General features: G+C 36.5%; 1 protein-coding gene across 5 annotated transcripts; it reads left to right on the top strand.

Annotated features, from left to right (window-relative positions):
• The first annotated feature begins 53 nt into the window (after positions 1 to 53).
• On the top strand, positions 54 to 27,846 carry PUS7L (pseudouridine synthase 7 like). 5 transcript variants are annotated; one of them, XM_032347937.1, is made up of 9 exons: positions 54 to 191; positions 3,070 to 3,989; positions 13,770 to 13,929; positions 14,609 to 14,801; positions 17,722 to 17,820; positions 20,647 to 20,728; positions 22,085 to 22,362; positions 25,328 to 25,381; positions 26,919 to 27,846. In XM_032347937.1, the coding sequence occupies exons 2-9, from the start codon at positions 3,086 to 3,088 to the stop codon at positions 27,243 to 27,245; spliced, it is 2,097 nt and encodes a 698-aa protein (XP_032203828.1). In that variant the 5' UTR covers positions 54 to 191; positions 3,070 to 3,085; the 3' UTR covers positions 27,246 to 27,846. The 5 variants fall into 5 exon arrangements, with proteins under 5 accessions (XP_032203828.1, XP_032203827.1, XP_032203831.1 ...); XM_032347936.1 differs by having other exon boundaries at positions 54 to 1,426; XM_032347940.1 differs by lacking the exon at positions 3,070 to 3,989.

Here is a 27,846-nt window from a genome sequence, read left to right as displayed (position 1 = left end):
TCCCCGCCCCGTACCTCCTCTGTACGCCGCCAGGCGGCTCTGCAGCGGGAGAAATTCCAGGTCTCGCGTAAGGCTCTTCTTTAAGTGGGAGCCTGCCCCTTTAAATACGCCGCTGTCGGAGACGAAGTAATTTAGGACTTCCGGACATGCGCGCAGCGTTGTGCCCAGGAATTCCTTAACTTGGACGCGAGGTAGACCCATAGAGCTTCTTGCTTTGCATAGGGGCTGTGTGCGGGGCAATGACAAGATTAGCCTTGGGACCCCCGACTTTTTGCCCGAAAGAGGGAGGCGACGTGAGCTAGTATCAGCGTTGGGGCAGGCGGGGGCTGTGGAGGGAGAAGCAGGTGGAGACACTGGTTGTGCTCGGGGTACTTTTGATGCGCCAGAAGGCAAGCCCGCCAGAGACTAGTTCTGCGACTTGGTGGCGGAAAGCCAATAGGCGTGACTGCAGTGGAGCGTTGGCGTTTGAAGGAGGAGCAGGAGGGGAAAAGCGCTACCTGCTGCCTTTCTAACATCTCCGCAGAATCTGCCCCCAACCAACAATTCCCCAACCTTGGGTCAGCCACTCGTCTCCGCCCCGCACCCTCGTCAAGAAGGCTGCTGTCTAGGAATACTGCCTATTTGTGTTAAACTCCACGTGGGCTTCTAGCCTCCCTCCAGCTCAGTTCCACTCTTTGTATTACTAAGATGCTCAGTTGTAATTCCCTGAACATTACGTTCTTCCCAAGGTGTTCTAGCTAACCCAGTAGCTTAGAAGGTCTTTATATCCTCTTCCTTCTACTGGGGAAAGAGTACATCATTATTCTTTACTAGGACAGCCCTAAAACTGCTCTCGATGACTGCTTTCCAACTCTTGGACTTCATCACATTGATCTGCTCAGTGCCGTCATTCATCTTACTGTAACGTCTTTTTGGACTGTGTCGTTTTTTCTACTCACACACCTCCAGTAGCTATATGTTGACCACTTGACACATTCCAAGTTCTTGGTTGGGCATTCACTGTCTGGCATTTTGGTTCTAATCCTAGCTGTATTTTCCAGAACTGTACTACAAAACTTTTCGTCCTATTGTTCATGTATCTGGGCTGTTTAGTTTTGCCTAACACATTGCATATTTGGTTTGTATGTACTTAGGATATGTCTCTACCTTATTTCTATGTCTTGAATTGTTTGGAGGACTTAAATGGTCCCTTGTATTATGCTTTCTCTGGTTATCATAGGTGAAAGTGATCCGTTGGTTCCTTTATATCAGAGACAACCTTTCTGAGTTGTGACTGAGGAATTACTAATTTAATCAGCGGCAACAGTTAACACAAGGAATTGAAGAAAGCCATTGTAATTGGAGTATAGTGCGTAATGGGAAAGGGTACAAGATAAATTTGGAGAACAGATAGAGTCCAGAATCTTAGCGGTCTCTGGAAGCCAGGGTAAGTAATTTAGATTTCATTATCAATATGATTAGAGGTCTTAAAGAGGGTTGTGATATGATTTAACTCACCTTTCAAATTATCGTTCTGGCCATGTGGAGAATAGGCAATAGTGGACTAGTTAAGTAGAGGCAGATTCGAGACCTTCACAATATGTAAGAATTTCTAAATGATGGAAGGACAGCAAGAGTAATCAGAGAGCCAGACGCTTAAACTTGATGTAATTTTTGGTGTTGAGAAAGTCAAGGTTATGACCAAGATGAAGTAAAAGTGACTTGAAGTGGAGATCAAGGAACAGAGGGACTGCGGTGTTAAACAGATGATGCATATGGATGGACATGGAAGTCATGCTGGATGGGAAGACATTGAGGGAGTTGTTAAAATCATCTGTGAATGAAGAGGAGTCGTCTGGAGACCAAAGAGAAGATGATAGCAGATGACAAAGCCTGATCTGATCGCATGAACTTCAAAGGCGTTGGGATTTGGGGGAGGTAGAGGAGTGAGAAATAGTTTGAAGAAGTGGCAAACAGAAAATATTTACTTCCTCCAGGTCCTAAGTTAAGTAGGTGTGAAAGGAAGAATAGCCTTCACTTGAGAGGACTAGAGAAGCAACTTCATGGGGAAATAGCTAGGTTTCAGTTACGGCAAGAAACTGAGGAGGCTATGCAGGAAATTAAGGAACAGAGGAAAATAAATATATCCTTATGTAGTCTAGGAAATTAGGATATAGAGACTTTGCTGTGATTTCCATGTGACACGATGCATGGGCGCTTTACTAAATTGGTTCAGATTAGTAGAATACATTTTAGAAATGGGATGAAGGTCCAGAAGATGATGAGTTACCTAGAGAGGTCGTTAGTATGTGAATAGTATGTGGTCCCTGGGTATTCTATCTTTGATATAGCACTATCTGGTATGGTAACTGTGGGCTGTGTGAAGAGTGAATAAAGGCTTTTTCAGAGGATTATTCTCTTACCTACTGCTTAAGATTTGTGAAGTGTTCTTCTCTCTGATGCCAGTAGGACGGTTGGAATTTTCCTGTGGATCAACATCAAAAGTTTGTATCTGTAAAAGTCTGGAACTAGGTTTTCAAGAAAGTTTAAGGCTCAGGATTAATTTAAGTGTGTTTTGAAGCATAATCAAGTTGCAAGCTGGTTTTTAGAACTTCATTTATCTATCAATTTGGACTATTTCTTCCTGTCTTCTAGTCCTTTCTCTCATCTCTAACCCCTAATATATAAAAATCTAGCCACAAATTCTCTGGAATTAGCTGGAAATTTTCAAGGATGGGATTTAGACAAATAACTTTAAGTCCTATGTTCTGGTCTCTTTGTGGGCCTACAAGTGGTTATTTTTAAAGTAAACTTGAAACTGATCCATTTCAATCCGGGATATAGATGGAAACTTGGGAGTGGGTGAAGAATGAAGTTGCAAATCATCATTTATAACAGAAAAGTTTACCTGTTAATTCATCTTGGTATAGAAGAGTGAAAATACACATGACATATAGAAATAAGTTGCAAATGCCTTTTAAGGGGACTCATGATTGAAAGGGAGAAAGAAAAATCCTACAAGTATATTTCTTTATTGTTATCCATAACTTTTCTTTCTGGTAACTGACTGCCTCTTTGTTTCTTTTGTAGGCATTGTTATTTAAGAATGGAAGAGGATACAGATTTTAGGATCAGGTTTAGTTCCTTGCGTTTCATTACTGATCATGTTGGATTTCATGGCACTATAAAAAGTTTACCAAGTGACTTTGTTGTTATAGAGATTGATGAACAGGGACAATTAGTTAATAAGGCCACCAGTGAGCTGATTAGTAAAATACAACCTGAGCCAAATAATTTTGCCAAAAAGACAAAACTTGATTTTCAAAATGTGTCCTTTAAAGAGGGAAGGAACCAAGAATTCAGTACTTTCACTGGGTGCTCTGATGATGACCACAATGATCAGTCTCCTTCAGAAAAGGAAGATACTATCAGTGATGGAACTTCCAAAAGTGAAGAAGAAAAAGTTGACGTTTTAGGCAACTTGTTAGATGAAAAAACTAATGAATTACTGAATCACTTTGCCTGCGATATAAAAGAGAAGTGGAATTCTAAAACTGAGCTAATTGGATCATCTCCTGAATTCTCACTGGGCAGAATCCTTGACAAAAACCAGAGGGCTATTTTGCATAGTGCTGTTAGGCAGAAATTCCCCTTTTTAATAACTGTTGGTAGAAACAGTGAGATTGTTGTAAAACCAAATCTTGAGTTTAAGGAACTCTGTCACTTGGTATCTGAAGAAGAAGCATCGGACTTCTTTAAATATTTGGATGCAAAGAAAGAAAATTCCAAATTTACCTTTAAACCTGATACAAACAAAGACCACAGAAAAGCAGTCCATCATTTTATCAACAAAAAGTTTGGAAACCTTGTAGAAACCAAATCTTTCCCCGAACTTAGTTATAATGCTGGTAATCCAAACGTAGTGATTACAGTAAGATTTCGGGAAAAAACACACAAGCACAAGAAAAGGTCTCTTTTTGAATGCCGGGATCAAAAAGTTATATATACAGGTAATGTAATAAATCATTACCATTTTCTTTGATAAAGTTAGTTAAAATAGTGTGAAAGAGTAATAATTTCAAATGAATTAAATAGACTTAACCAGAGGGGTGTCAGAAAAAATATTTGGGTGTGGTTTTTAGTGGAAGATAAAGCCTTTCGAATTACACTAATTTTAAGAATTAACCTTATTGATCAAAGTATGGTTAACACAGATGCTTATAATTAGCATAGTCACAAATGTACAAGGTTGAAGGAGTTATTTTGTGATTAATAAGTTTTATGGGAGATAAATCTTGATTTCATTTTTTAGAAGTTATTTTAATTAAAATTAAATACTCAGATAAGTAGAGCATGTCTGCCGTGCTTGGGAAAGTGAAGAGAACACCTTGTTATCTAAACAAATGAACTTCACCATGCAAGGCAGAGAACCTCGTTTCAAGGAGCTCCTTCTTTGTCACTGTTTTAGAGAGGAGGTTCTCAAGCTTTAACATGCATTAAAAATCACGAAAAGGGCTTGTTAAACAGATTTCTGAGCTGTATTCTCAGAGTTTCTGGTTTATAAGGTTTGGGGCAGGGCTTTCAGAAATGCCCAGGTGACACTTTTTCTGCTCAGTCCAGGGACCACATTTTGAAAATCACTGTTTAGCAGATATATTCAATCCTAAGGCCTGGAAGGAACTGATGAAATCTTACTCTACAAGTTTGGCTGATCAGGTTTAATTGGTCTGTATCCTACATGAAGAATAGGAAGTGTTTCAGATGGTCTTGTTTTATAGTTAGAGCAAAGCTTTAAAATTTTTTTTCCTGGTTAAACACATTATTTTATTTATTTTTTAAGTTTTTATTTTAATCACCCAATGTTCATCATGATGAGTGTACTCCTTAATTCCCATCACGTATTTCACCCATCCCCATCACCTACCTTCCCTCTGGTAACCAGCAGTTTGTTCTCTGTAGTTAAGAGTGTTTCTTCATTTGTCTCTCTGTTTTTCCCCCCCTTTGCTCATTTGTTTCTTAAATTCCACATATGAGTGAAATCATGTGGTATGTGTCTTTCTCTGACTGGCTTATTTCACTTAGCATTACTCTAGCACCATCCATGTCATTGCAAATGGCAAGATTTCATTCTTTCTTTCCTGCTGAGTAATATTCCATTTTATGTATATGCAACTTGTTTATCCATTCATCAATCCATCAGTGGACACTTGGGTTGCTTCCATAACTTGGCTATTGTAAATAATGCAGCTATAAATGTAGAGGTGCATGTATCCCTTTGAATTAGTATTTTTGTAATCTTTGGGTAAATACCCAGTAGTGACATTGCTGGATTATAGGGAAGTTTTATTCTTAACTCTGAGGAAACTCCATACTGTTTTCCACAGTGGCTGTACTAATAGTGCAAGAGTGTTCCTTTTTCTCCATATGCTTGCCAACACCTATTGTTTCTTGTATTGTTGACTTCAGCTATTCTGACAGGTGTGAGGTGATATATCATTGTAGTTTGATTTGCATTTCCCTGATGATAAGTGATGGTGAACATCTTTCATCTTTTCATGTGTCTGTTGGCCAGCTGTATGTTGTCTTCTTCTTTTTCCTTCCCTTTTTTAAAAAAACTTTTTTATTTTTTATTAACATATAATGTGTTATTAGCCCTAGGGGTACAGGTCTGTGAATTGCCAGGTTTACACACTTCACAGCACTCACCATAGCACATACCTTCCCCAATGTCCATAATCCATTTTTTTTTTTTAAATAATTTCCACACCCAGGCTGGAGCCTAATGCAGGGCTTCAACTCATGACCCTGAGACCAGCACCTGAGCAGAGATCAAGAGTTGGATGCTTAACAGACTGAGCAACCCCGGCAGGCATCTGTTTGTCTTCTTTGGAGAAACGTCTGTTTGTGTCTTCTGCACATTGTTAAATTGGATTATTTGTTTTCTGGATGTTGAATTGTAGCAACAACTTTTTCTGGAAGTTGAGTTTATATATTGTGGATACTAAACCTTTATCAGATATATCATTTGCAAATATCTGCTCCAATTCTATAGGTTACCTTTTAGTTTTTTGATTATTTCCTTTGCTGTGTAGAAGATTTTTATTATGAGAACTGAGAAAAGGCTCTCGGTTCTTTCTCATAAAAAAATGGGTGAGCCTGGTGGTGGGTATTATGGAGGGTACGTATTGCCTGTACGTAGTACCAGTAGTTTGTTTTTGCTTTTGTTTCCCTTACCTGAGGGGACCTATCTACAAAAAAAGTTGCTACAGTTGGTGTCAGAGAATTATTGCCTGTGCTCTTTCCTGGATTTTTATGCTTCCAGGTCTAACATTTAGGTCTTTCATCCATTTTGAATTTATTTTTGTGTATGGTGTAACAAAGTGGTCCAGTTTCATTCTTTTTCTTGTAGCTGTCCAGTTTTCCCAACACCACTTGTTGAAGAGATTGTCTTTTTCCCATTAGATATGCTTTCCTGCTTTGTTGAAGATTAGTTGACCATATAATTGTGGGTTCATTTCTGGATTTTCTTTTCCATTCCATTGATCTATGTGTCTGTTTTTGTGTCAGTACCCTACTGGTGTGATTGCTACAGCTTTGTAATATAACTTGAAGTCTGGAATTGTGATGCCCCCAGTTTTGTTTTTCAAGATTGCATTGGCTATTCAGGGTCATTTGTGGTTCCATACAAATTTTAGGATTAGTTCTGTGAAAAATGCTATTGATATCTTGATAGGGATTTCATTAAATGTGCAGATTGCTTTGTAGTATAGACATATTAACAATGTTTGTTCTTATAGTCCATGAACACAGGATGTCTTTCCATCTCTTTGTGTCATCTTCAATTTCTTCCAGAAAGAAAGCATTTTATAGTTTTCAGAATATAGGTCTTTCACCTCTTCGGTTAGGTTTATTCACAGGTATCTTTTTTTTTTTTTTAATTTTATTATTTAGTGCAATTGTCAGTGAGATTGTTTTCTTAATTTCTCTTTCTACTGCTTCATTATTAGTGCGTAGGAATGCTACAGATTTCTGTGCATTCATTTTGTATCCCGTGACTTCAGTGAATCCATTTATGAGTTCTAGCAGGTTTTTGATAAAGTCTTTCAGGTTTTCTATGTATAGTATCATGCCATCTGCAAATAGTGAAGGTTTTACTTCTTCCTTAATTTGGATGCCTTTTATTTCTTTCTGTCTTTGATGGCTGTGGCTGGGACTTCTAGTACTATGTTGAATAAAGGTGGTGAGAGTGGACATCCTTGTCTCATGCCTGACCTTAGAGAAAAGGCTCTCAGTTCTTTCTCATAAAAAATGGGTGAGCCTGGTGGTGGGTATTATGGAGGGTACATATTGCCTGGAGCACTGGGTGTGGTGCATAAACAGTGAATTTTGGAACACTGGAATAAAATAAAATAAAATGGGGGAAAAATGAAGTTAGCTGGGGGTTTTTCATATATGGCCTTTTTTGTGTTGAAGTGTGTTCTTTCTACACGTACTTTTTTGAGGGTTTTTATCATGAATGGATGTTGTACTATGTCAAATGCTTTTTCTGTGTCTATTGAAATGATCACATGGTTTTTCTTATTGATGTTATGTATCACATTGATTGGTTTGCAAATTTTTAACCCTCCTTGCAACCCAGAAATAAATCCCACTTGATTGGTGAATGATTTTTTTTTCCCCAAATTTTTTTTGGATTTGGCTTGCTAGGATATTGTTCAGGATCTCTGCATCTGTGTTCATCAGAAATATTGGCCTTATATAGCAATGCTTTTAAGATAAAGCAGCAACACAAATTCACACAGATTATATGAGGCACAGAAACAGGATTATATAATGTAGGGACTCTGGTATAAATGAAGAGATTGGACCTTGAATCTCTGGGTTTTATTTTATATTATGACTTCAGTTCATAAAAAAGGTCTATGAAATTTTTAATTTCTTTAAGACTAATTTCCACAAGTGGAAAAATGAAAAATAATAATACCATGGGCAAGGAACTTAATAATTTGTAACATTTGGTTGTACTTTTAAAATGCGGTAATGGTAAATTCACAATGATATTCTAACTATTAAATGAAATAATTAATGAAAATTTTTAATATATATAATTATTCAAATGTGGATGTCTTCTGTCCTGGAAATTTGTCTGGTGTGTGATTTGCCTTATTCATGAGAAAGCTGCTAGGACAGCACTTGACACATGAGGCATGCAGTAAATGGTAACAGATAAATCTATTTTGAAGGAAAAGCAAAAGTAGCTTTCAATGTGGAAAGGAGAGTTGCGGATAAGGGATTTAAGCAGTTATAGATTTTATACTGCTTGAAATTCTCACTGTATTAATTTGAATTGTTGAACTAAAAAATTGTGGAAACTTGTAATGCATTAGTTTAAATTAGTTTTATAAAAACTATGAATAATTCGGTGGATTTATTAAGGGGAGGAATTGATGGTTCACCAGAGAATTGTATGGAGATATTGGGGTATCTACAAGTCTAAGAACAAAGAAAAAGACCAAAGTAAAGTATGCCTTGCCCATATTTTGCACAGGCCAACCTTTTGTAAGAACAAAATAACATATTTTTAAAAAATTCTTAACAAATATATCTATCTAAAAAGTAGAACACTTTAAAAAAACTTATTTTTGTTATAAAATATACATAACAGAATTTGCCATTTTAACCACTATTAAATGTACAGTTTAATGGTATTAAGTACATTAAGTACAGAAAGAGAGTATATTTTGAATTTGGGGTGTGTGTAGTGGGACTAATAGTATTAGTGCCAGAAGATGGATCATTGTTGTCAACCCCAAGTAGATTTTCTTTTTTTTTTTTTTTAAGATTTTATTTATTTATTTGACAGAGAGAGATCACAAGTAGGCAGAGAGGCAGGCAGAGAGAGAGGAGGAAGCAGGCTCCCTGCTGAGCAGAGAGCCCTATGTGGGACTCGATCCCAGGACCCTGAGATGATGACCTGAGCCAAAGGCAGCGGCTTAACCCACTGAGCCACCCAGGTGCCCCAACCCCAAGTAGATTTTCAGTGCTCTTCTGGTATTCACACAAATGCCTTTTGTGGCCAGTAGAATATGGCAGAAGTGATGGTGTGTAACATCTAAGGCTAGATCATAAAAAGCATTCTACTTTTTGCCTATTTCTTGGCTTGCTTACTGTGGGGTAAGCTGGCTAATATACTGTGAGGATATCCAGGCAGTCCATTGGAGAACTGAGGCCTCTGGTCAGCAGCCAGCACCAGTTTGTCAGCCATGAGAGTGAGTCCCTTTGGAAATAGATTCTCCAGCTCCTGTCAGGCTTTTTAATAACTATAGCCCCAGCAACATCTAACTGCAACTTCATGGGAGAGCCTGAGCTCAAGCCACCAAACTAAGGTGCTCTTGAATTCCTGTCCCACAGGCACTATGAGGGATAAGTGAACATTATAAGCCACTAAGGTTTGGGGTGACTTATTATGCAATATTAGATAAATGGTATATAGCAGTTGATCTTAGGCATGTGCAGATCACTAATAAGCAGATACCTCAAGGGATCACCTATGCAGATTTCTGGACTTCTGCCTACAGAGTTTCATCTTATCTAGAACTCTGCCCTGTGGATTCCTGATCACTTAGCCTTCCCGAGCTCTAACCTGTAACCCTTTTAATTCAGCATAAATGCTGTGTTCTACCTGGATTCTTCCTCCCTGTGCTATGGTCTAGAAACTATGTAGGCAAAAGAAACAAAAACGCACAGTATTTTAGGCTCACTTCCTGTTTTCCTTTTCTTTTTGAATCATAGTTCTGTGCTGCCTGTTCTCCAGTGGCTACAAACAGGTGTTCCATATGTTTTGTCTAGCTTTCTATCTGTTTATAATGGGAGGTCGTATCTAGTACTGATTATTCCAATATGGCTAGAAGTGGAAATTGAATTTTAAAATTTAGTATAGTTCATTTTCTTTTTTTTAAGCACTTCGCTTTTTCCAAGTAATCAGAAAATGTTATAAATCTTATAAATTAAAAGTATAAATTTGGTGGCCTTTAAGTTTTCCTGTGTATTCCCATGTTATTTACTAATTTAGTGAGATTTCAATGTAAGAAGACAAATTTAAATCAATTTATAATTTGATTTACATTTATAATTTATAATTATATAAATTTATATGCATTTATAATTGGAATTAGGTAAGTCTCATTCTCTTAAACATTCCACATATATAAGACACAGATTTATTAACACAAATACCAAAATCATGGATTTGATTCTCCTAAATATTCTAAGTTCTAGATAATCCCAAATTTAAAAAAATCCTTATGCACTGAAGTTAACCAGCAACAAATTATATAATTTCAGACAATCTGGAGGTTTCTTCCTGCATGGCTGAGCTTGCTTAACCATTAGTAAGTGACATGCCCACATTGGCCGGGGAAGATTTGACGTTTCAGATTCCACTTACCAAACACATAAACTTTAAAACTTTTATGGATTGGTCTCTTGGCCTTCTTCTATGTAGAACAGTTTCCTGCTCTACTTTGAAAAGTTTGTAACACCTAGCCAGCCTGCTGCAGCACTTCACCAGATTTTGCATTTCTTTTATTCTTAAGATATTTTAGTGACTTCTGTGTAGTTCCACAGATTTGATATATTTGAGGGACTACTATATTTTTTCACATTATTCTTAATTGACTCTCAAACATTTGGTTCTCGGACACCTGAAGAGTATAGCTCTTATAAGTTATTGTATACCCCAAACAACTTTTGTTTGTGTGGTTATGACCTATTGATTTCTAACCTTTTAAACCAGAGAAATTGTTGAACCACCATGTTGTACATGTGAAACTAAAGTAATATTGTATGTTAGTTATACTTCAATTAAAAAACCCCAGAAAATCTAAAAATAATGAACTAGTTTAAAGAAACCTATTACTAGTAACATGAAAAATAACCATATTTTTTCAACTAAAAAATTAGTGACAAGAGGTATTATTTTACAATTCTGCAAATCTTTCTAATATCTGCCTTAATAAAAGTCAGCTCAATTCTAATATCTGTTCTTGCATTCAGTCTTTTGGAATTTTTTGTTTTGATTGAATCAAAAGAATAAAACTCACCTTTACACAGGCATGTATTTGGAAAAGGGAGGATATTATAGGCCCCATAAAATAATAGGGTCCCACAAATCCTACCAATACTGAAATATTTGATATTTTGATCTTAATGCTTTGATTGTTTGCCATACTTCTTTTCGTTCTTCAAACCCCTAGAACAGCAACACTTCCTCAAATTGTTTGCAGCCTCCTAAGACTAAATGCTTCGACGGCAAGGATCATTTTTATTTTATTGACCATTATATCTTTAGCCAGCACATCTTCTGAAATCATTTTATTTCAAGTTTGTGATTAAATCTTAAAACAAAAAGCTGAAATATCTTGAGGTTATAATTTCTCTACATTTTACGAATGGGATTTTAATTTCATTTTATTGGGGCACCTGGGTGGCTCAGATGGTTAAGCATCTGACTTTGGCTTGGGTCATGATCTCCAGGTCCTGGGATTGAGCCCCATGTTGGGTTCCCTGCTCAGCAGGGAGTCTGCTTCTCTCTCTCCCTCTGCCTCTCCCCCTGCTTGTGCTCTGTCTCTGTATCTCTCTCAAATGAATAAATTTTTTTAAAATTTTATTTGAAGTAAGTCATAAAGACAGCTGTCCTGGAATCAGATGTTTATATTTGAATTTATTTGGCTAGGATACCCAAAAGTGGAAAGAACAAATTGTGATTTTGCACACAGAATTAGCTTATATGATTGTCTCCTTTCTTGTACCTCTTTTATCAGTTCTTTACGAATAACAGATTAGCGGGGTAGGAGAAGAATAAATGAAACAAGATGGGATTGGGAGGGAGACAAACCATAAGTGACTCTTAATCTCACAAAACAAACTGAGGGTTGCTGGGGGGAGGGGTTTTATTATGGACATTGGGGAGGTATGTGCTATGGTGAGTGCTGTGAATTGTGTAAACCTGGCGATTCACAGACCTGTACCCCTGGGGATAAAAATACTTTATATGTTTATCTAAAAAAAAAAAAGAATAACAGAGATCATGTATATTTAACTTATCATGGCTGTAATAGAAAATTTGGAGAAATCTGGGGAGCTGTATGAAAGTACAAAAAATAGTGGCCCTGGTAGTAAAAATAAATCTAGAAAGTAATGGATAGTGCTTGAATATTCTTCAGAAGTTATAGCTGTTTGTTTATACTTTAACAATTTTTAAACACTTAAGTTAAAAATATTTTTCTTGTAGAAATTAAAACATTGAAAATATACATCGCATTGTAGATTTTTAACTTTTCCCACAAATTATATGCACTATGTATATTTTTTAACCTACTATTTTTTCTTAATTTTATTTATTTTATTTGACAGACAGAGATTACAAGTAGGCAGAGAGGCAGGCAGAGAGAGAGGAGGAGGAAGCAGGCTCCCCACTGAGCAGAGAGACTGATGCGGGGCTCGATCCCAGGACCCTGGGATCATGACCTGAGCCGAAGGCAGAGGCTTTAACCTACTGAGCCACCCAGGCGCCCCTAACCTATTTTTGTGTTTTTAGAGATTATTCATATGAAGATATAAATATATAGATCTTCCCCATTCTTTTAAGCAACTTATGATATTCTAAAATGTGATACTATGTTTAGCTATTTTATTTATTCATAAATGGATGGATAGATATATACATACATTTCACATTCTTCTACTTCCTGAATCACATTTATGTTTAATGTTCATCTTTCCTAGAGTATTCACTCTTCAGGGAAACCCTTGTAGCTGCTGATGACAGTTACAGAAAAAAAACCTGCATTTGTTTTCATGGTTTGAGGGAAGAGGGCAGTAGTTTGATGTATCTTATAAGTAAATACGGTGAACGGTGACTTGAGGTATTTTGTTACTATCAATGCTGGCAGGTATATAGGCCAGCATATTGAGGAATTTCTTTGGTGGTAGTTGGTACTGGGCTTGTTCCTTCTCCCTACCTTCACAATCTAACTCCCACGCTGTTTTAAACACCTACCACAAAGCAAATGCTGTTTTTATCTCTGAAACTCCTGAAACTCCCAGTTTATGGGGTGCGCAAACATAAAGAGAGAAATTATAATGCATGGTGGCATGTGTCATGGTATTGATAATGACAACTTGTGGAGACATGCAAGTTTGTGTAATCAACCTTGTGGAGTTTATTTATCCATTCAGCAATTATTTGCTGTGTGTTAGGCTGTGGGTATAACAGTTGAGACAACAAACATGATCCCTGCTTTAGGAGCATTCAGTCTTGGGAACCTGGGAAGAACTTAAGGGAGAACTGCTGCTGCTGTTGGATCATGAAGAATAAACACAAGTATGGCCAGTAAAATGGAAGGAACACATTTTAAACAGAGGGATTCAAATGTGCGAAAGTACAAAGCTGTGGAAGGCTCTAAATCCACCCACAGATTCTGAGACATTCTCTGTGTCATACAGCATATACATGCAGAGACTGAAAAGGGAGACTTAGTTCAGATAAAAATGCCAAATTAAGGAATTCAGATGTTTTTTCAATAAGTATTTTCTGAGCCAATTAGCATTTTTCAAATGACTGCTGAAATCTAAAACACTGATTTTATATCTTGTTAAAAAATGGCTACATTAATAATTTGATTCATTATATTAATCTATTAGATCTATTAGTCTACTAAGAAGTAGTTGATGTAGCTCTGTGTGTGTGTGTGTGTGTGTGTGTAATCTGGGATTTTTGTTTGTTTCAGCCTTTACCCTACGGAAAGAAAATCTGGAAATGTTTGAAGCACTTGGATTTTTAGCTATCAAACTTGGTGTGATTCCTTCAGATTTTAGTTATGCAGGCCTAAAAGACAAGAAAGCCATCACCTATCAAGCAATGGTTGTTAGAAAAGTGACTCCAGAAAGGTAATCTGACATTACTTTATAAGCTAGAACTTTACTTTCTCATTGCATCAAATAAATAAATGTGAGGTTAAAAACTCACTAGGAGCATATTAACTAGGAGCATGTTAACCTCCTGTCAATAGTAATTAATTGATTAAGGGCTTATTGAGCAGCACATTCTGCCTTAATATGATTATCTTCTAAATAATGTTATGTCTTAAATGTATACTGAAAATATAGGTAGTTTTAATACAAAAACTTTGAGAAGTGGCAGATTATAAATGATTGAATTGTTCAGTTCATAAAATAACTTTGTGAATATAAGCCTAGAGTAATTTTTTTTTTAGTGCACATTTGTTGAAATAGCATTACCTTTTGAATTTCAAAAAAAATTTTAGTGTTCTGATAAAAGTGGTTGTCTGGCAACTGTCATTTAAACCTTATATTAATTTTTTAAAAGATTTTATTTATTTATTTGACAGACAGAGATCACAAGTAGGCAGAGAGGCAGGCAGAGAGAGAGGAGGAAAGCAGGCTTCCCGCTGAGCAGAGAGCCCGATGTGGGGCTCGATCCCAGGACCCTGGGATCATGACCTGAGCCGAAGGCAGAGGCTTTAACCACTGAGCTACCCAGGCGCCCAACCTTATATTAATTTTTAAGTGTAATATTTAACAGGTCTATATGATTTATCATTTTTAGGTTGAGAAATATTGAAAAAGAAATTGAAAAGAAAAGAATGAATGTGTTTAATATTCGATCTGTAGATGATTCCCTTAGACTCGGTCAGCTCAAAGGAAATCACTTTGATATTATCATCAGAAATTTAAGACGCCAAATAAATGACTCTGCAAACCTGAGAGAAAGAATTTTGGAGGCAATAGAAAATGTTAAGGTAAGAAAACTCAATTTTAAAATAGTGTAACAGGAAAATCTTTGTAGGCCTTATCTTTATGTTGAGACAAAAAGGGAAACTTTTTTCTTTTGTATCTTTTCTTTTTATATGCATGTCATTATTTAAAAAAAATGATAATTAGGGCACTTTGGCTTATTTTTAATTTTCTTCTTAGTACTTTTTCGTATTAAAAAACAAAACTTTAATGTAATTTTAAAAATAGAGTTATGGGGGGAATCTATCTGCATAAGAAGAGAGGTGTTTTTTGTTGTGTGTTTGTTTTTTTAGCATGTGCCATATGGAATAGTATTTTATTTTATGTATTTATTTATTTTAGATTTTTTATTTATTCATTTGACAGAGATCACAAGTAGGCAGAGAAGGAGGCTGAGAGAGAGGAGGAAGCAGGCTCCCTGCTGAGCAAAGAGCCTGATGTGGGCTCGATCCCAGGACCTTGGGATCATGACCTGAGTTGAAGGCAGAGGCTTTAACCCACTGAGCCACCCAGGCGCCCCTAGAATAGTATTTTAGGCAAAAGGATTAATTTGGGAGGAAATTTTGTTCAGTGATTTTTTTCCAGAACTCTTTGGTAAATAGTTATATTACTTAACAGAATTATGCACAATCTTTTTTTTTTCTTTTCAATCTAATTGTGAATTTTTTTTCAATGCATACAATGGTAAATCATACACATTTTATTATGTCTTACAATAATAACTATTTAAAATATAAAAGTGACATTTTCCAGGCATCTCAATATGCCATAACCTTCAGTCTGATCATCTAGACTATGGGTTAGCAAGCTTTCTCTGTAAAGAACCAGATAATAAATAATTTTGGCTTTGTAGCATATGGCCTCTGTTGCAACCACTCTTCTGCCCTTGTGTGGAAGCAGCCATAGACGATACATAAATGAATGAGCATGGTTGTGTCCCAGTAAAACTTTATTTACAAAAACAAGTGTTGGCCACATTTGACTTGTGGGCCGTTAGTAGTCTGACAACCCCTGATCTAAACTAGTAATCCTCAACCTGGAGTGCTTCTAGGCAATCTCAGAAGTCAGTCCCTACCCCCGAACCAATTAAATAGGAACATTTGGGAATGCAGCTTTGGTTATTAGTATTTTTTAAAAACTCCCTAGGTGATTTTACTCTACAGCTAACACTGAGAAACACTGATCTAAGATCTTGACCACAATGACCCTTTTACACAATTTTATTCTTCTCCAAAGGAAAACAAATAAGCAAAACTGGTTTTTAAATCACTATTATGCCTATGGTCAGGAAAATGACTTCCAATGAAAGATTTTCTAAATTCACATTTATTTGTGATTGTATATTCTTTATATGATAGGTTTTTTCCTTTTTTCCTAGACCTACCTAAACTTTTTCCTACCTCAAAAAATTGTTATTAAATGATATTCCTTAAACAAAGGAGAGAGAGTTTCTCTGGATTCTGATAGCATTTATTACCCATCTTTCATTTGGAATTTATGAATATACAACTGCCTATTATAAAATCTCCATTAAGAATCATTTTAACTTTAGCCAACTTTCCTTTAATTCTGCAAATAAGAAGTCTTTGAAGTTTTGTTTTAGAGGGTTTTAACTTTGACTTCTAGTAAACTTTTGTTATATCCAGTCCTAAATAATTTGAAGAGGTACTTAAAGCTTTTTTGGTTATTCTAGAGTATTATTTGATACTATTTTTCTAAATTGAAATAAAAATTGTTATGAGAAATACTTATAAAGTGAGCATGAAAAATTCTTATTTTTCTGGACCCAGCGTTTTCTTTGTGAGAGCATGTTTATCCCCTGACCAGTGTCTTTAAGGTTGCAGAGTAATTTACAATTTTCTATTCCTGGGGAAGTGATGCCATGTCATTGTCTTGGCCCAGGCCTTCAGAAACTGAGATAACTAAAAAATGAATTGTTATGTATAAAGGAACCAAGACTTGCTGGGTTTGAAGTAAATTTATTTCTTACTCCCAGCCTCACCAGACAGCAGAAGCATCTCAAAATCAGAAAGAGCTTCAGGGCAAAAATCAGATCCAGTCCTAGGTAAACAGTTTGTTTTGGAACTTTGCTGGTTTACCACTGGAAGACCTGCATCCCACAATCCCTTCTGTAATGTGAACGGAAAGCTGACATACTCTTAAAGCTTTTTTGTTGGTCTTATTTTCTATCTTTTAGTTGTTTGGTTTTCTCCTTTCTATTCTTTAACTTTATACCATTTCTCAGACCATTTGGCTCTTATGTGTGTATCAGTGATTATAATATTCTTTTATTAAAATAAATATGAAGAGAAAGACTTGGTTACATATACTGACACAGTAATTATACTTATTTGTTGTAGTCACTTTGGGTCTATGACAAAGAACCAGACTTGGTGACTTTTAAATAGCAGAAATTTATTTCTTAGAGTGCTGGAGGCTGGAAGCCTGAGATCAGGGCACCAGCCTTATCTTCTTCTTGTATTCTCATGTGATGGAAAGAAAGGGAGCTAGCTCCATGTTCTTTTCTTATAAGGAAACTAATTCCATTCATGAGAGCTCTATCCTCATGACCTAATTAAAAAGGTCATGTGTCCCAGTGTCCTCACCTCTAAATATCATCTCACTGGAGGTTAAGATTTCAACATATGAATTTTGGGGGGAAGACGGGTATGCGATCCATAACAATATAGTTTTTTTTTTTTTTAAGATTTTATTTATTTATTTATTTGAGATAGTAAGCATGCGAGAGAGCACAAGTAGGGGGAGAGGGAGAAGCAGACTCCCCACTGAACAGGGAGAAGGCTGTGGGACTTGATCCCAGGGCCCCAGGATCATGACCTGAGCCAAAGGCAGACAGTTAACTGACTGAGTCACCCAGGCGCCCCACAATATTCTTCTAATTAATTGGTTTTCTTGTATTTGTAGAATAAAGGATTTGTAAATTACTATGGACCACAGAGATTTGGGATGGGAAGGAAAGTTCACACCGACCAGATTGGACTGGCTTTGCTGAAGAGTAAAATGGTATGAATTTAAATAAAACTATGATCTGATTTGTTTTGTCGGTTGTACTTACTACATAAGCCAGCCCTTTGCTTTCTTAACCCATCATATAAATGCATATATATATACACACACACACACATACATATACCACATACCATACTACATTATTGAACACTTTTGAGCCGCTACTATATTTTTAGTATCATGTTATAATAAAGCAAACTGAATGCAGTGTCCTTGTGTTTATTACTTGTTTGAGACTTAATGGAGAATTGGCCAGCACTCACCAAATTCTTAAAAAAAAAAACTTAATAGAGGATTTAGAGAAAACTTAACACCCTACAGTTCCAAAAATATGACATCAAATTGTATAAAATTCCTGTTTCTCATAAATAACATTTAAACAAAAGCTCTTCTGTCTTTTAAACTTCATATTCCATGCTTCTCATTTTTGTAAAGTTTGCTAGAGCGTTATCAGTTGTTGCTGTGTAACGCACTACTCCAAAACTGAGTGGCCTACATTGACAGACATTTACTGTCTCAGTGTTCCTGAGGGTGAGGCATCTGGGAGCAGCCTCACTGGGTGTTGGTGCATCAGGGTCTCACATGGTGTGCAGTCACACTATCAACCAGGCTGCAGTCTTTGGAGATTTGAATGGGCATAGAGAACCTGCTTTCAAGCACACTCCCATGGTTGTAGGCAGGAAGATTTAGTTTCTCAGCATAGGGCTTCTCATGGAATGACTTCCCTGAGAGACAAGTCCAGGAGCACAGAAGAGTGAGAGAGACCATAAGACCATAACATAAATCTCAATGTCTTTTATAATGTAATCTGGAAAGTGACATCTTTATTCCGGCTCTATCCCACTTAATGGGCACACAGACCCACCCTGATAAGTGTGGGGGAGGACTGTGGTAGGCAAGAGTAGCAGCCAGTGGAGATCATTGGGGGCCAACTTAGAGGCTGGCCCCACAACTAGACAGCCATATTTTCTTTCCTTTGAAGCATCCCTGCCCCAACTTGTACATTCTCTGCATCTCAATTTAAATTTTCATCCCACTCCCAAGAAAAATTGAATTCTCCTTATCTTGTGACCTCAAAGCCTCTTGGACTTCCCATCTTAGGTTTTAGTATATTTTACTGTTATTGTTTATTTGATCTTTTCCAGTAAACAAATGTCATATCTCTCTTGCTCAACACTCTGTCCCTAGTACAGTGCACAGTGCCTAGCACATAGCAGATGCTTAGCAATATTTATTTGAATGAATTAGCTTCTGAATATATATTTGAATGAATGAATGACTACTGTAAGATTGAGTATAATTTTAAGTTGAATAATCTGTCTTAAGATCCTTTCCTATTCTAAAACATATACTTAGAAATCATAGTGCTGGAGACCTATAATAATAATAATAATAATAATAATAATAATAATAATAATAGCAATACAGGACCTCATAGAGACATTAAAAAAAGGAGCATCTTTTTATCTATTTAGTTTTTAAAAGAAAATATTAAAGTTGGCAATTTTTTTTTTATTTGAGAGAGAGAGAGAGAGCATGAGCAGGGCAGAGGGGCAGAGAGAGAGATAGAGAGAGAAAAGCAGACTCCCTGCTGAGCAGAGAACCCAATGTGGGGCTTGATCCCAGGACCTTAATATCATGATGTAAGCCGAAGGCAGACATTTAACTGACTGAGCCATTCAGGTGCCCCATAAAAATTTCAACAACCATGACTCTTTTTCTTTCTTTTGCAAATTTTTTTAAAAGATTTTATTTATTTATTTGACAGACAGAGATCACAAGTAGGCAGAGAGGCAGGCAGAGAGAGAGGAGGAAACAGGCTCCCCATGGAACAGAGAGCCAGATGTGGGGCTCGATCCAAGGACCCTCATGACCTGAGCCAAAGGTAGCGGCTCTAACCCACTGAGCCACCCAGGTGCCCCTCTTTTTCTTTTCTTAAAGATTTTATTTATTTATTTGAGAGAGAGAGGGTAAAAGAAGAGGGAGAGCACAGAGAGAGAGAAGCAGACTCCCGGCTGAGCAGAGAGTCTGACGCGGGGCTCGATCCCAGGACCCCGAATTCATGACCTGAGCTAAAGACAGATGCTTGGGACACCTGGGTGGCTCAGTAGATTAAGTGGCTACCTTCAGCTCAGGTCATGATCCCAGCGGCCTGGGATGGAGGACTGCATTGGGCTCCTTGCTTGGCAGGGAGCCTGCTTCTTCCCCTGCCTCTGCCTGCCACTCTATCTGCCTGTGCTCGCTCGCTTTCTCTGACAAGAAAGAAAGAAAAAGAAAGAAAGAAAGAGAAAAGAAAAAGAAAGAAAAGAAAAAAGAAAGAAAAGAAAAGAAAGATGCTTAACTGACTGAGCCACCCAGGCACCCCAATTGGCAATTAAAAAAAAAGATTTTGGCAATTATTTGTAAGATCAGACAATTCCAAGACTTGAGAACAGAAATGAAATTAGTGGATCACCATTTCCCTATGCTTTCTTCCTTCCCAATTTTTGTTGGTCAAGTCGGAGTTTTATATGATTCCTTCATACTTGCATTCTAAGCTTGATGATAGAGGTAAAGAATGACAGAAGTAGAACTATGGAAATGACGGATACTTTTTCCAGTCCATAATATTTTAAACCTATGTATGAAGTTGCTTTGTGCAGATATATTTCCAAATACGGTGCTGTTTAATTTTTGAAAACTTGAAGATAAAATTACAGTTTCAAATATTGTTTGTTAAGTGCCTATTCTTTTATGGTATCCAAGAATTTGTATCTTTTTAAAAAAGTAAGTAATTTGTCATTTTTGTTTAACGTATGTTTGCTTGCTTGATTTTTAAAGGTGGAGGCTATAAAATTATTTCTTACACCGGAAGATCTGGATGATCCTGTAAATAGAGCAAAGAAATATTTTCTTCAAACTGGTATTTAAAAATTTCTTTACCCTATACATAGTCATGCAAATACACAATACATATGTTATGTCAGCAGGAGGGTATTTATTGCTTTGCTACATAAATGTGATAAGAAATAGCTTGTAATATATTACACATTAAATAATTTTATTACATGTCAAAGACTCATTTTTGGTCAGATATCCAGGACTTTTGTCTTTTTTAACTCTTGTTTGGGGGTAGGAGTGAGGGGAGAAATAGCTTCTTAGTTTTTCTTGGTCTAAATCCTCAGAGGAGGAGTGCCTGGGTGGCTCAGTGGGTTAAAGCCTTTGCCTTAGGCTCGGGTCATGGTCCTGGGTCCTGGGATCAAGCCCTGCCTCGGACTCTCTGCTTGGTGAGGAGCCTGCTTCCTCCTCTCTCTCTGACTGTCTCTCTGTCTACTTGTGATCTCTGTCTGTCAAATAAATAAAATCTTTTAAAAAAAAATCCTCAGAGGAGTTAAGAATTTCAAATTCTACACTGGTACCAATGAAAGTATACACTACAACTAGAGGAGACTTAAAAACAAACTACATAAAAGTTTATTTGTTATATCCAATTCTTTGTGCACTGTTTTTGGTTTAGTTGCCCATTCAGCCCAGTCATTTTGGACATTTTAGCTCAATATCATGGTGTAAATACAGAATGTTTCCTGGGAAGCACCAAAGAAAATGGTTATGAGTTTGGGTTCTACAGTCAATCCACATGGGTTTGACTCTCAAAATGACTTACATGTTTCTATCTATTTAGAAATCTGAGAATATAATTTCTTTATGACAGTGATTCCTAAACTTGAGTGAGCATAAGAAACACCTGGTACATTTATTAAAATGAGGATTCCTACCTGAATAAGCATCTTTGCATTAGAGTTCGTTAGTTTAATTTTAAAAAGCATCCCATTAGCAAGGCCTGTTAGCATCCTTGATGGATCCAGCCGTTTCTTACTCAAAAGATTCTGTATAAATGTTCATAATAGCTTTTTAAAAATATGTAGGCTCAGAGGTTTATTAGTGGTTTTGTTTTGTTTTTTAAGAAATCTGAATAATTACAAGTTAATTTATCTCCATTTTGAAGTAGGTATACTAATGTGCTTTCTGCTATTTTTTTTTTAAAGCAGGGAAAGTGAATGGAGAATGGACCATATGATTACCATATGATTAATGACCTTTATTAGACAGAAAAACTCTTCAGGTATAGCCAGGTTTATAGTTGGTGCTAAACGTCATCTTCATATTAAAGTTTAGAAGAGCATAGTTCATTACCTCTCATTTAGCAGGTATAATAAAAGTCTTTATAACTGGCCTATAAATGAAAGTGGCTGACTCACTGATTTTCTCTTTATTTCAGAGGATGCTAAAGGCACACTTTCCTTGATGCCTGAGTTCAAAGTTCGTGAGAGAGCACTGTTGGAGTCGTTGCATCGCTTTGGCATGACGGAGGAGGGTTGTATCCAGGCATGGTTTTCTTTTCCCCACTCAATGCGCATATTCTACGTTCATGCATATAGCAGCAAAATTTGGAATGAGGCAGTATCTTACAGACTTGCAACCTATGGATCAAGAGTTGTAGAGGGTGATTTGGTCTGTTTGGATGAAGATATTGATGAACAGTTCCCAAATAGTAAAGTAAGTGTCATTTAATCAAAGTTGTCAAAAAGTAGTTACCACACTGGGAACATTAATTTTCAGAAGCCTTGATTTGAGAAACAATTTAGAACTAAGCATGCATTTTATATTTTTATTTGTATTTACTTATCATCTGCTTCTATGCCCAGGGCTAAGTCTTAACACATGTCTGTAAATGGTAAAATAAAAATAGTCAGTGGCATTAAGTGAAAGGTACAAAGATAGTAAACTTTCCTTTAAAGAATATATTTTAAACAATTACAGAAGTAATGCACAAAATAGTATCATTAAAAATGAAAAATCAAAAATTTACATATGAAGCTGTCATCTTCTCATCACTCTTACTGTCTTTCTCTCTCCTGTGTCTAAGAAATTAACCTCTGTTTTTTGGCATGTGTCCTTCTAGACCTTTTCTATGCTTTCCCATAAATACATAGGAGAGTATATTTTTATTCTATTAGCTAACACTGAGGAAAGAAAAAGAGGGCTTAGATAAAGCTCAGAACTTAAAATACGAAAAAGAATACAATTTTTTATAATAATGGTATATGGGGTGTGTAATATGTGTATTTCTTTTATATAAATGTGATTTTATATAATTGCAATTTCAAAGCTTGCTTTTTTCCTTTTAACAATTTATATTACATAAGTTGATTCTTTCATTTCCTCTCTATCCAACTAGTACTTTTATCTTTGTGGGTTTAAGCAATTTAAATAATAAAACTGAATTCCATAAATCAAGTAAAGAAGCTTATTTTGTAATATAATGCAAAAAGAACATTATCTCAAGTTAGTCTTACAAAGATGTTATAAATGTGGAGGGATTTGAGTAGTGCTTTCATATGTAACATCATAACGTCACTGAATTTTACATGAGAAGAGGATCTTAGAGACCCTCTTTTTTAACTCCTGTTTTATAGAAATGAAAATCAAGACCCAGATTACATGACACAGGTAACAGAATTAAAAGACCTAGCCCAAGTTGATCTCTACCAGAGAAATCATGGAGTACAGAAAAGGTGTTAGCATCTAGAGAGAGAACATGGCCCAATTTTTCAAAAATGAAGAAACATAGACTCTGAACTCCATGTAAAGGGAGCTTTATCTGAATTAATAGTAGAAGTCTGGATGTATGAATTAAGGTTTTTGTTTATTTGTTTGATTGGTTGGTTTTTGTTTTGGTTTTAAGTAATGGAGATCTTCCTCCAACCAACTTAAAGGAAAGTGGACAGGAATTCATTGGCTCTCAAAACGGAGACTCTGACTAATTCAGACACAGCTATATCCAAACTCCTAAATAATCTGTCTCTATTTTCTTCATCTACCAACTATGTTTTCCTCTGTTAGAGCCATTCTTGGTCTGGCTTGTTCTTTCGCTGACAAGATGGTTATGAGCAACTCTAAGCTTATTTCTCACAACTTGTAGACAAGAGGACTTTTCTTCCCAATGGAATAAAGGCCGTGGAATTAAGTCTCTCTGGCTAGGAAAGACCACTTCCTGTGGACTGGAGTATGTGATCGGCTAAGCCTATGTTCCAAAGGATCCTCCCTGGAACCATATCACCCAAATCATGTTGGAGAACCAGGAGGGAAGCTCCCTGAAAATGAGGGTGCTCCTATCGGAAAAGAGAGTAATGACTAAGCAAGCCAGAGTGACCAATGTTTGCTTCACTGTTTCATTTAGTGGGTGGCTTATGAGTATTTAGATAAGAAAGTGATCTTGGGGAGCATAAATCACTAAGAATGGTCATTTAACTGAGATAAAATCTGAAACTTTAAAAAGAAATCTAGCCGAATTATAGGTCTTATTTTACCTCATGAATGGAAGAGATGTCAGTGATTCCCTTTGGATAAATTGTGAAAAATCATGTTTTTTTTTCACACATTCCAGAAATCATGTTCGTTTAAATATTACCTGGGCTACACATTATTTAGTAAGTTAGCCATTCCTAATTCAGATTTTCAGAAGTCTCTGCCAAGACATGGTAATAAGCTCTGAAATACATGTCTTATAAGACTTCTTTGTTCAAAGTAACATTTGCAAGGATAGTTTTGTGATCAGAACTGTATCTGGTTTTTTTTGGAGCTGTAGGAGAAAGGAGAACTTTTTCTCCTTCATATCTTACTAAGTTTCCTTCTATTAGAAAAAAAAAAAGTCTTTATGTAGTTTGGGACCAATCATTTATACTTTATTACTAAGTACTGCAAATAGAAAAGGCAGGACTTACAGGCCCAACATGTTAAAACATGACAATGAAAAGACAGTACAGTGTCTAATAAATGGTGTATAGGGCATGTGATGTTGTGCATCTACAGTTAAAAATTGTAGGAAACTAATCTGATTCTTGATAGGTTTACTAGACTAACAGTTACACCTTTACTGCAGGTAACTTGGTAGATTTTCTTTTAACTTCTCTGTGAACAAGATAGAGAAATGTGTCAGACAGTTAAAAAGTTAGACGAATTCCTAGTTGGAGAATAGCCATATACTCAAAGCACATTTGCTAATTAAAAAAATCAGTTGATATCAACCTGGAGGGAGCTCTCTAACCACAAAACATGGTCTTCTGTACTTGACCATGTTTTTCAGTATTTTCAGATTTTGAGAATCACCACTTCTCAGAGAGCATTATGGCACTTGTTGGCAACAGAGATGGGGGGCGGTTTCCCAGAGGCAGATTTTTGATTCAGCTCAACAGTTTTGTAAGTTAGGAAAGGCTGCTGGTGATGAGGTAGAAATGTTGCCTTGGGGTGTCACGCTACCACCATTCTCTTTGTGCTCCAACTTCAGTTCTCAGTGGCCCAAACAGCAAGTATCATTCTAATTTTTATGTAGTCTAGAAACAAATTGTGAAAATAATCTTGTTTGGGTATATGTTTATTCAGCATAGGAGTCAAATTATACATAACAGGGAAAATTGAGGCAATGAATCATCCATATTTTTGTCATGTTTTTAAAATATAGGTTCATCTAGTAACTGAGGAAGAGGAATCAGCTGACACGTATGCAATACATCAGGTAAATTTGTTTAAAAATCGGTATCACTTAGGGCGCCTGGGTGGCGCAGTGGGATAAAGCCTCTGCCTTCGGCTCAGGTCATGATCTCAGAGTCCTGAGACTCTCTGCTCAGCAGGGACCCTGCTTCCCTCTCTCTCTCTGCCTGCCTCTCTGCCTGCTTGTGATCTCTCTCTGTCAAATAAATAAATGAAATCTTTAAAAAAAAAATTGGTATCGCTTAGATCTATATGTAGATACTGTATCCAAAAGACAAAATGTTGATCGGTTCTTTGCTCCCACCTTTTTCTTTTAACTACTTTATAATTCAGGTAGAATTTATATACAAGAAAAATCACTTTTATCAGTTTATTGTTCTAAGAGTTTTGATAAACATACAGTCTTGTGACTACCAGAGAAATGAGATAAAGAACATTTTCATCTCTCCCTAAAATTTCCCTGTGCCCCTTTTTAGTCAACCCCCACCCCCAGCTCCAGCCCCCACTCCTGAGCGGCTCATTCATTTTCTGCCCCAATCATTTTGCCCTTGAAAGAATGTCAAATAAATGGAATCATATAGTTTGTGGTCTTTTATGTCTGGCTTCTCTCAATTAGCATAATAAGTTTGAAATCCACTCATGTTGTATGTATTTGAATTTTTTACCTTGTTCCCTTTTCTGACTACCTTTTGGTATTGTTTAAAATCATCAGCAAAGGAGGAAAGCCCTATAATCTGTAGTGTCTTTTCATAAGGATCTGAGCAAAACACTCTTTGGTGCTACTGGTTCACTCTCATGTTTCTAAATAAGAAAGAAGAGCATAAAGTTATCAACCAAAATACCATTTATGTCACCGAGCAGTAGGGGTTATTTGTTATAGAAACAATATGCTTTTAGGATTATATGACTACATTGAGATTAAATCTTTGTCGGCTAATTAAATGTACCCAAACCTCTTGTTTCCTCTCTTCTACATTAACAATAATTTGTCTAATAATATCTGACTTGAGCTAGTTACCTTGGTTGTTGTGAGTCCTTCTTGATTTTAGTTAGCTCTTTTCTTTGCCTGGCAGCATTTAAAGTAATCAAAGTAGTGTAGAATTTAATAGCATGTTTCAGGCTGATTGTATTGTTTATATCCTGAGACATAATGATCATATATCAGTGACTGACTCCCTTACTCTGTTTCTTTCTCTCTCTTTCATTCTGTCCCTCCTTCCCTCCCTCCCCCTCCCTTTCTTCCTTCCTTCCTTTCTCTCTCTCTCTCTCTTTCTTTCATTCTTTCTAAGGTTTTGTTTATTTATTTGAAAGAGAGGGAGGGAGAGGGAGCACAAGCAGGGGGAGTGGCAGAGGGATTGGGAGAAGCAGGCTCCCTGCTGGGCAGGGAACCTGACATGGGACTCCAGGATCCTGAGATCATGACCCGCACCGAAGACAGACGCTTAACCAACTGAGCCACCCAGGCACCCCAGTGATTTTCTTATATACCGAATCTTAGTGATACAATGATCATATATTTTTCTGAAGGCCGTTTCATGTAATTTTGTCCTTCTTCTGCACAGGTGGTTCTTCCAGTGCTTGGATACAATATTCAGTACCCGAAGAACAAAGTTGGGCAGTGGTACCAGGAAGTACTTAGCAGAGATGGACTACAGACATGTAGGTTTAAAGTACCGACTCTGAAGCTCAATGTTCCAGGATGCTATAGACAGATACTGAAACATCCCCGTAATGTCTCATACCAACTAATGGAAGAACATGATACTGATGTCAAAACTGAAGGTTCTCACATTGATGAAGCAACTTTATCTCTTTTGATCTCTTTCGATCTTGACGCTTCATGTTATGCAACAGTCTGTCTGAGGGAGATAATGAAGCATGACTTTTAGAACCACTACCCTTGATAAAACCATATATATGTCACTCTTTAAAAGGAAGGAAGCTAAAATTTCCTGTGCACCTTCCATGTGCTAGGAGCCTTATAATTTTTATCTCCTGTGATTATAAAACATCCTGCTGAAGTGGGAGTTTGGTGCTGATGTTCTAGAGGACTTATAGCTAGTAAGCAGCAGGATCTGAATTCAAGATCCTAAAACCTATGTTCTTTCTATTATCTAATATATCAGTGATGTTTATTCTGTGCTATAAAATTTATAATCTTTCTTGACTATTCAAAACAAATAATATGGCAAGATAACATGGAAGAAAAAAAACATTTTTGAAGTAATGTTTATATCCCCTAGCTCCTTGCTTAGAATGTAGATGAAACTAGATTGTAATATGGTTGGAGAGAAAGAGAAATGAAGCATTTTGTTAATTATAATCGTCATTCTTTTCTGTTTTTGAAATTATTGATCAGAATAACACATTAGGGAAATATAATCCCTATGTTTATGATAGCTACCCCAGGGTAGCTTACCCCTTTATGAGATAACTTATCTTCAGTGAAGATTGAAATAAAATTTTTCATACAATTTCTTTATCTCAGTA

Source organism: Mustela erminea, chromosome 6, assembly GCF_009829155.1.
Source record: "Mustela erminea isolate mMusErm1 chromosome 6, mMusErm1.Pri, whole genome shotgun sequence".
Lineage (NCBI taxonomy): Eukaryota > Metazoa > Chordata > Mammalia > Carnivora > Mustelidae > Mustela > Mustela erminea.
Note: the sequence above shows the minus strand (reverse complement) of the source record. Positions and strands in the feature narration are given on the sequence as shown.

Coding starts and splice junctions, on each gene's coding strand:
- PUS7L (XM_032347937.1), top strand. CDS start 3,086: ATGGAAGAGGATACAGATTTTAGGATCAGGTTTAGTTCCTTGCGTTTC. Junction 13,930..14,608: donor AGAAAAGTGACTCCAGAAAG/GTAATCTGACAT, acceptor TATCATTTTTAG/GTTGAGAAATATTGAAAAAG. Junction 22,363..25,327: donor AACAGTTCCCAAATAGTAAA/GTAAGTGTCATT, acceptor TTTAAAATATAG/GTTCATCTAGTAACTGAGGA.